Raw genomic sequence first — 10,140 nt, forward strand, 5'->3', positions numbered from 1 at the left:
CTTAGAGATTTAGAGAATTTGGGGCACCAAGAGGATAAATAACTCACCCCGGTCACCCAGTCAGTGTGTCAGAGACCAGTCTGGACCTAGGTCTTCTTGACTCCAAAACTGTCTATCTCACTCCTGTGCCACATTACCTTTTGGGTGACTTTTAGTCTTTTCTGCTTTTCAAAAGGTCCCCAGGGCTTCAAGAGATGGATGACAGGTTAAGAGTCACATGAGGCACTACTTTTTCTGAGAAGTATTTTAACAGAGGCCTTTTTAATTGTAAAAAGCTTGGGAAGGCCTTAGACGTCATCTGGTCCAGGATTTCCCAACTTGTTTGGTGTCACGGTCTCCTTTGGTAGGCTGGGAAAGCCCAACACTGCTCTGCCTCGGTGCTTACATTCATATTGGAAGCAAATACTCAGTTAAAATTAGAGGGCAGTGAAAATCACGATTTTTTGTCCCCGTTCAAGTTCATAGACGCCCCCCTCCTGAAATCTATCCATGGTTCTCTTTAGGGTCTCTGGATCCCAAGGGAAGGAGCTTTGGTCCATTCTCCTCATTTTACAGTTAAGGAAACTAAAGTCCAGAGAAAAATGTGATTTGTCTGAGGTCATTTAGCAAGCTGGTGGGAGAACTAGGCCTTGTCATTGCTAATTTTAACTGAGCTGTTTTCCTAAGGAAACATTAGAGCAATGAATAGTTTGAAAGGAAACTAGACTATAATGAAAGGAAAATGAAATATAACAATTGTTTTTTTTAAATCAGTTTTATTCTGTAACTATTTTATGGCTATGGCTAATACATTGAACTTTCTTTTTTAGCTTATAAAAATGGATGTCTTATCCTTTTTTGATTTCTGTGTATTTTTAATTTCTAGAATTTTCCGATGAGAAAAATTCCTTGTAAAAAAGATGCCCCATCAGGTTCTTTCTTTGCTAGAGACAATACTGCAAACTTCCTTCACTGGTGCAGGCGTGTTGGTGTTGATGAGACTTACCTCTTTGAATCTGAAGGTTTAGGTAAATATTTCACTATTTTGAAAATTTGATAAATCATTTTTGTATCATTTATTTTCCTTCTAATGATCTAAATAACAGACTCAAATGGCAGGCCTTGAATCTCCTAAAAGACATGGAACACAATTGGAAAATCCCACAGGCTCTAAGACACAAATATTGCCATCTGTAGTCAATGGCAACAATCTTAACCTGGAAAGCTTTCCACGCAGAAGAGAGCTGATGTGCCTAAATGAACTGGCCTCAAAAATGTTCTTACCTGAACTTACCACCCTGTGTTAGGAGTTAACACTGACATTGAGTGGCGCTATAGAAAGATCAATTACTCCTTGTTTCTCTTTAACTTGATTATGAAAATACCTCATAAGCAACAGGTGTGCTCATTGACCAGATGAAATGATATCTCTGACAACTCATTTGGAAAAGTCACACTTTTTTGCCACCCCCAATTTGTATAGCACCAGCTAGTGCACTGTGTTAATTGTGTTACACGCATTATCTCATCTGATCCTCACAACAACCCTGGGAGGTAGGCACCATTGTTATCCCCATTTTATAGATGAGGAAACTGAGGCAAACAGATTAAGTTACTTGCCCAGAATCACACAGTTAATAAGTGTCTGAGACAAGATATGAACTCAGATCTTTCTAACTGCAGCAAGGCCCAGTGCTCTGTACACTGTGACATGACCAAGTTGCTAGAGATTTATTACTACTGGGGTTTATTGATATAGTTTTGCATTAACTTTAAGTGAACACAAACATCCGTATGATGGTGAAGATGGCATGATAATCTAACATAGGCCCTTAAAGGACATTTTACCCAAATATTTGTTTCCTTCTGAGAGGGACAGAAATGAAACACACAAGGTCTTTGAGCTTTTATCAGAGGGTATCCAGTTCTGCCACGAGGCAGTGAAGGGTGGCTGATCCTTTTTGTCATCTTTCAGGCAGGCATGGTTTCCAGAAATCACAAGCAGCAGCTAGTTCGGTCTCATACCTACTTTTCTTCCTCCATGTGGAAACAAGATGGAGTTTTCCACTTTGCTTTCCTGGTGACAATGCATTTCACCATGGACTGACTTGATGCCTTGGCCATTCATAAGGAACCAAATCATGAAAAATGTGGTTTCTGAGCTAAGCACTGAGTCGCTCCCATGCTCTGAGATGGTGGGCTGTCCTTTGTGCCTCTCTCTCTTTTGCCAGGGCCTGGCAGCTGTGCTGCAGTAGAGGGACAGAATTCTGAGGCAATCCCCAGGGAATTCTGGCAGTGGGAGGGAAGAGGCAGGCCACAGAACATGTTTCCAGGAGAAATGCCCTAGAGGCTAAGCTATTTAAGACTGCTTTCCATCCTCAGTAGTAACACTTACGCTCGACTACTTTAGAACAGTAACTTCTGTCTGGAAAATGTAAATAACTCCAAGTCACAGTCTATCCTACCTATCAAATGGGAAAGTATGCCAGCTAGCAGCAAGCCAGATCGTATGTCCTTATTGGATTAATATTTTAAAACTTTCCATTACTTTTTTACTACAGAATGAGAAAATGATAAAAATAAACAGAGGAGAAAAGCTGAAAGACAGGGAAAGGAAAGTTTAAATTTAGGTTGGCCAATTTCCATTTTCAGTACAACTAGCATGAGTTCTTGTAGGCATTATTACTTAAGTCAGAAACAAGGATTCTCTGCTTGACCTTGCCCTCACACATCACATTTGGATTTTTGAGGTTCTGTACCTTTTGTTACTGTCCCTTTGAAGTTGGTAGTTAGTACAAATTTTCCAGGAGGTGAAAGTGAGTCAGAGGAACCTAATAATTTGCCCAAGTAAATAAAGGTAGTTGATATCACACAGCCCTAGAGGGCAGTTCTGGTTAAAACAGGTTAGGTCTTAGCTTCTCAGGTTTGGTCTCATGATAGCCTTAGCACTGGGGAAATCTAAAATAGTTATTGCTTTAAATCTTGATTTCTTTTGTGCATGAGAAATTTTGTAAGTGTCAGGATGCAGAGTTTTCACAGTTCAGTATTCTCCTGCCTTCCCTTATTAGGCGTGTTTTGTATTTGTGACAGAGAAATATTTAAAGAACATGAAAATTCCTGATATAAATATGTGGGTATCAGAATATCTTACTTTCTTTCAGAGTTTTTTGTTCCTTTTCTTAGATGATGGTCAGTATGATAGTGTCTTACTTTGTTCATCAAATCAGTCAAACAGTTTAACAAACATTTATACAATGGCAGAAATGAAGCCATGCCTGCCCTCAGAGAGCTTATGCTCAAGTCCTCCATTGTTCTTTTTCGCAGCTCTCTTCCATGCCAAAAGAAAATTTCACTGGTTTACTTTTGGGCAGTAAAATATAACTTTTTTATTTTCCACAGTCTTACACAAAGATCCAAGACAGGTTTATCTTTGCCTTCTGGAAATTGGGAGAATTGTATCAAGGTATGTAATTGGTAAAATTCTAGACTTTTGGTGCTTTAATTTTTTAAAATAATTAGCCATTTTACCTCAGGGCAAAGGAGTGCAACCAGAAAATAAGAGTCATTCATTAGAACAAAGGAACTGAAGTTCTTTGACAGATTTCCTTTTTCCTCTTGCTTTGAAAAAAAATACAATAAATAAATGTCTTTCCCTCCAGAGTACAGTGCCATAATAGGTTAATAGAAAGGTATAACCCAAATGATTTGATGTCTGTAAGCTCTACTCAACCAGATATACCAGAATGACCTGAGTATGTCATTCCTTTTCCCCCAAATCTGAGTATACCCTATAATTGTGTTGATCTTTAATCAGATCCTAAGGTTTTTTTTTTACTCTCAAAAGAACTTTGATTTTAAGGGTGCAGCCTGTATTTTGGAATGACTTCTATTCATCTTTATAAAATAGTTCATATACAGACTGGGAAAAGACAAAGGCTTATAGCTGCCTAAAGGGAAGTAAGTCCCCTTTAAATATGAAAAGGGGTCATCCAGCGTGACTATGGAGTGGAACCACCTGGATTTCTCCTGATTCCTAACCAGTGTCCTTAAGGTGTTCCCTAAACTGATTTAGCAGTTTAGGGAACATCTTAAGGACTTGGAATACAGAGTGTCTGAAGAATTAAACATGAATATCACACAGAGGACAGTGGAGAGACACATGGTGGCTGTGGGTGGCTATAAGCAATATATAACCAGTGAAGAACTTTGAAAGATTAGAATAGCAAATGTCATCAGGGAAGTGCATGATAGGAAGAGAAGAGGTGACCTGGTGAGGGTTAATAGGTAGAGGGCCACACTGTGAACCCTCATAATGTCACCAGTCCCAATAAAATGATTTTAAGGCATGTTACTGGGCCATTAACACCTTTATCGTAAATCTGGTGAGATGTGTTTGATACAGTGAACAAACACAGTCTGTGCATTACTCCCAGTAATAACCTTCTATTCTTTTCTTCCCCCTAATGCTGTCTTCCTGTCCCCCCACCAGATATGGGGTTGAACCACCTGTCTTAATAAAACTTGAGAAAGAGATTGAACTAGAAGAAACCTTGCTAAATACCTCTGGGTCTCTTCTGCCAGAAAGCCCACCAAAGTCCTGCTGTCACCACGGAGAGCTCCATGAAGCTGTAAGTAGCAGTTCATGCCTTGTTCTGTGAGTGAGGCCAGGTTTATCTGGCTGTTTCCTCACGTGGTCCTTGTCCTCAGCTCCAGTGGTGACTGGGGGATGTCATAATAATACCGAAGAAAGGCTGCTAGAAGCTGTAAATATTGCGTAGTTCTTAGTCCTGGACAAGGCTTGATTTTGTTTCTTGGATTTTTGTGTTCTCTCTTAGTGCTTGATTCACAGGAGAAAATCATGAGAGAAGCAACTGCTTATTCACTTGTCCTACCATTATTTTAGGAAAGTGGCCATTTTTAATTCAATAGGCATATTTATTTAAGTGGTCTATGGTTTAAAAAAAATCTGGTCTAAAAAACTTCTTTCCAGAATATAAAATATTCACCTGTATTTACACAATTCGTCAACACGATGAAACTAATAATAGTCAACATTAGGATGTGCAGTGGTGAAATGCTACTACTCATGACTACTCAACAGGGATAAAAAATTAAGCTTACTTCTTTTAGATTCATCCTACTTTCTTTTAGATTGTGGTCTAAAGCTATAATGGTTAGACATTAATAGTATTCAGATAGAGATAGGGATGGATCATTGATTTCATTAGGATCAAGAACTCTCAGGCACCAGTGCAGATCAGCACCTGCTCTGCCTCTTCTAGAGTTGGAGAGCTGCCTAGACCTGGCGTGGAGGTGTTCGATGACTTGCCCTGGGGTCACATAGCCAGTACATGTCAGAAACTTGAACTCATGATTTCTTGGCTTGTGGACCTCCTCTCTATTCCTACTGCTTGCTTCCCCAGCATTCAGATATTTAGTCTAAGCTAGTATTCTTGCAGGAAGTGGAGGTAATTTCCTTCCTGAAGGGAGTGAATCATTCTGCTTAGAATAAAAAAAAAACACCCACCCAAAAAACCCACCACCTTTTTCAAGATGTTTTTGTTTTACGTATCTATTTATAGACATTATACCATGTCTTATGTATTGTAACTAAAGATAGAAGCTGGGCTAATGTCGTTGTGAATAGAGAATTGTTATTAGCAAAATCATTGTTTAGAGGTCTATTTTTAGTTGTATTTTAAAACTTAAGTTATGTAAGTCATGTAATAACTTGTTATATCCTTTACCTTCTTGAGAACTATGAAACGTATTGTTTGAGGTTGGACCCTCACACCCCCAGGAAATACAACTGTGTTTCACATAACTTCTGGAGCTTAAGCATATTGTCTCATAATGACAGGTGGCAATAAATGAAATAAGCAAAGGAAATCACAATTCAGACAAATGACAGTTGTCTTTTGTTAACTAAAGTAAATGTGACCCTAATGGCTGAGATATGGTGTCTGTAGACATCTCAGGTTTTGCTTTAGCCGTGGAGTAAGAGTAGATCTGAAATCATAGGCATGTATGACTTCTAGAAATCGGTGTTATTACTTTATGAGTTTACCATCTGTGAAGGTATCTGCAGCAAAAAGACAAATTCAGAAAATATGACTTTCTCTATTTCCTTAAGAGCTTCCTTGTGGCTCATTGTTTGGGACCAGATCCTAGGACCCTTAAAAACAACTATCCAGTTTTGATTTTCTTCTTAGGTACTTTTCAGTTTGATCTGGACATCCATTCCTACCTGCTTCCTTAGTAGTAAGTGGTTCCTAAACAGTTTCTGAGTCTTCATCTTTCAGTTTGATTTCACCAGCTGTTCGTTACATTTTGTATTCATTTTCAGTACAGTGCTGTTATACTGAGTCTTAAATTTTGGTTGAAAATTTAGGTTAAGCACATTGCTGAAGATCCTCCATGTAGCTGTTCTCATCGATTTTCCATTGAATATTTGTCTGAGGGGCGCTACAGATTGGGAGACAAAATACTTTTCATAAGAGTAAGTATACTGTGTGTGTGGGTGTGTGTGTGTGTGTGTGTGTCATTGCATACACCTTACTTTAGAATATTAATTAACCCTTACTTGGTTTTTTCTAACTAATCATTGTCAGAAGTAACAAAGTATATTTAAGGGGAAAGGGATTTTGGTTTTTTTGCATTAAAAAATGGAATTTTTGCTATAGTGACCATGATTTGTTCAGAGTCAAACACTTTTAGTGGAGAATATGTATAATTTTCTTAGGCACAGAGATGAATAGAATAGGACATTTTTGTTTCAATTCAACAACTTTAGAGTATCCTTTAGTTTGATAAAGATACAACCATTTTGAAAGGCAAGAAGAAAAGGGAAAGATAACACATGGAAAGGTAAATTGGAATTAGAGAAAAAAAATGAAACAGGAGGCTTTGGAGCCTGGGGGTCCTAAAGAAAAGACTATTAATTTAAATTATCAATGAAATACCCTCCAGGTGCCCTTTGGTGGCCATGCTACATGCTTCATCTCCAGCTCTGACTTTGCTTTGGGTTCTTAGTTTTGTTATTAATAAGAGGATCAAAACCCAGGACTGTGCTCTTTTATAAGGTGATATAAAAGCTGCTTGCATCATTGTCTGCTCTGTTCCTAACTTGAGAGCATAATGGGAACAGGTAGTTCTGGAGGAGTTTCTCTTCTGTATTCTCTTTGATTTCAAACTTCATCTTTACTCTCAAACCTGTGTCCAATTTCTGTATTTTCTTTCTTTCATTAATTCTGTCTTTATAGCCTTCTCCTTCAGCTTGCTAAATTTTTATGTATATAAGCACCCCCACCAGATAGCTCTCCATTAGCTAAATGACTTGCCGGGTCTCTAGTTGTATGTAGAGATGGGTTTTGTGAAATGTGCAATTTATAATGGCTGCTTCATGACAGATGAATATGCCTGGCATTTTAAAATTCACAATTTGATTTGATCTGTCATACCAGCAGACCACCATTCTATATGCAAATAGCTGGTACCTTTGTGCATCCTATAGAACCCATTCAGGGTGAGATATAAACCTCAAGATTTCTTTCCTGTTCTTTACTTGGACAGATGCTTCATGGCAAACATGTGATGGTTCGTGTTGGTGGAGGCTGGGATACTCTTCAAGGTTTTCTGCTTAAATATGATCCCTGCCGGGTGTTACAATTTGCAACTCTGGAGCAAAAAATCCTTTCATTTCAAAAAGGCATTTCTAATGAGAATATTCCAGATTCCCCTGCCAGAACTCCCGCACCACCTTTAATGGATCCAATGTCAGCTGTCAGCATGATTGGGAAGCAAAATTCGAGACCTGGCACACCAGTTTCTGTCCGGAGGGCCAAGGAGAAGCAGGCCATTAGCAAACACCCTCAGTCTCCTGCTTGGGCATGTGCCACCCCTACACTGCATTTGCCCAGCTCTCTAAAAGCTGGTCACTCAAACTCTGGACGTTCTAAAGTACCAAATTCGTCAGCAGCAGCTTCTCAACATCTCACACGTTCAAAAGGAGGACCAAAGAAACCCTCATCTCCTGCCCATCAAGCCAGTAGAAGCCCATCTTCCCCGAGTTTGTGGAAGACTGCACCAAGTGGCTCTGAACCTCTTCGTAAACGTGAGTTGTCCCCTGATCGCTCCAGAGTCAAGCGTCCACCCCCACAGAATTCAGGGGGCAGGCCACTTCCTGCTCATCATTCACAGAAGTCTTCTACGCAGTTAAAGCACAATTCTGTTTCTTCTAAGCACAGTGCAGTGTCTCACTCAGCATCACCAAAGCCCCCCAAGCTTCCCACAACAAATGGCAGGCCAGGATCTGAGCTCTCCCCATCTCTTCAGTCACCTGCAAAAACAACAAAATCTAGTGCTAAAAGCACAGCAGAAAGACCAGCAATAGCACAATCTCAGCCACCTAGCAAAGGGCCACACACAGGTAGAGTCCAATCACAGAAGCTCAAATCAGTCCAGAATTTAAACCAACCAATTTCTGCAGCCTCCATCTTGCCTGCGAAAACAGCCCACGTGGCCACCTTACTGGGACCAAATGGCAAGAATGTGGCTTCTGAAACTAAAAAACCATCCCAGAATAAGAGCAAAGGTCTTCCAGTGGGATCTGGCCTCTCAAAGTCTTCTGGACGTACCCCATTGTCAGTTGTAAAACTTTCTCAGTCTTCCATCAGAACACAGACTTCAGGAAAGGCTGTCCAGCCTGCCCCAAGGGGCCAGCCATTGATGAAAACCTCCCCAAAGAGTGGCAGGACCATGGCTGTTTCAACCAAGAAAGCACTTTTGTCTGGGAAGGAAACAGTTAGTGACAGCGAGAAGCCCACTCTGAAGAAAAAGGAGGATGACCATTATTTTGTTATGACGGGAAATAAGAAAGCTAGAAAGTAAATAAAAGTGGGTCATGTTGGAACGAGCACAGGAAATAAGAAAATAATCTAATTTATATGTTCAAGATCTTCAGTGAGGTCTTTTCGATTTACTGTGTCTGAGTGTGCAGTAACTGTACTGAGCAAGAACACAGAATACTGAGCACTGCAAAAAACACTGGATTTAAGTAAGCAGATCTGGGTTTGAATTCTGTTATGGACATGTCCTTGGGCATACTTCAGCTTCCTCACCTCTAAAATGAGGGAATTTGGTTGGATTGTGAAGGTTGCATCCAGGTCAGAATAAGTGGGATGTTCAGCCAAAAATGGCTCCCAGGAGCACTGTGACCATGCTCCTAATGGGAGGGGCTTCCCATTCAAGCTAATGTCTGTGTTGGCCGGAAAGCCTGAAAAATTCAAGAACACTACTGAAATTAGGGCTGCACCAGTGACAATCTATGAAAATGTCGACTCTGACATAGTGACATGTCCTGTAAGCAACACTAAGCTCTTGTTTTCACCTTTAGCACTTGTATATGACAAAGTCACCACACACCAACCTTTCCTGGTCAGTGTTGCTGAGAATACATAAAACAGATGCTCTTTGGTTGCTAATTATTCGACTGGGATGGCTCTGAATTACTGTAGATTTTTTAAAAACTTATTTTAATTTTCTTGATCAGTGCCCCCAGACACACTCTGGACCAACTCAGCAAAAGTCGGTTGTTACCATGAATAGCATTTTACTACTTGGGCCTAATTTATTGACTTATGAATACTGTACTGTAGATAGGAATTAAACCTGGTTCATTCTGTTATCTGCAAACATGCAAATGTCCTGTACTTTAGAAGGGGGAATGGCGTGCACAATTTATGGAAAAAATGGACTCAGTAGCTTTGAGAAAATTCCAAAAAAATCCTAACATTTGGTTTTTTTAACCCTGTTTTGGTAAAGCTTCATAAGAAAAGTTGACATTTAGACAGGTGAATATAAAAATTCTGTTGGATTAAAATTTTTAAAGTGAAAGACAAGAAATGTATTTTGAGTGGTGCTATAAAAATTATCTTTCCGAAAATATTTTTCTCTGTCCTTTTGAGAGTGTAGCTTTGCCAATTTTAACTACATTCTCAAAATTGTGCTTCTTTCCTCAACCTGGAGCAAGGCTTTCTTCAGAATTGAGATAATCAGTGGAACCCATTTTATTTCTGTAGGTAATAGCACCGTAGTATGGAGATAGAGCTAAATCTTGTCATGATAATAGACTAGAAGGATGGAGAACTTGTAAATACTTTA

At 39.5% G+C, this 10,140-nt stretch overlaps 1 protein-coding gene across 1 annotated transcript in view; it reads left to right on the forward strand.

Moving 5' to 3' along the window:
• GAS2L3 (growth arrest specific 2 like 3) overlaps positions 1–9,882 on the forward strand; it is a 35,374-nt gene extending 25,492 nt beyond the window's left edge. The window contains exons 5-9 of the mRNA XM_072655686.1: positions 866–1,007; positions 3,379–3,442; positions 4,469–4,607; positions 6,371–6,478; positions 7,552–9,882. Of these exons, the coding sequence (XP_072511787.1) occupies positions 866–1,007; positions 3,379–3,442; positions 4,469–4,607; positions 6,371–6,478; positions 7,552–8,868 (1,770 nt within the window). The 3' untranslated portion in view covers positions 8,869–9,882. The remainder of the gene's footprint in view (positions 1–865; positions 1,008–3,378; positions 3,443–4,468; positions 4,608–6,370; positions 6,479–7,551) is intronic.
• Positions 9,883–10,140: the final 258 nt, after the last annotated feature.

The sequence above is a fragment of the Notamacropus eugenii genome, chromosome 3 (genome assembly GCF_028372415.1).
Source record: "Notamacropus eugenii isolate mMacEug1 chromosome 3, mMacEug1.pri_v2, whole genome shotgun sequence".
NCBI lineage: Eukaryota > Metazoa > Chordata > Mammalia > Diprotodontia > Macropodidae > Notamacropus > Notamacropus eugenii.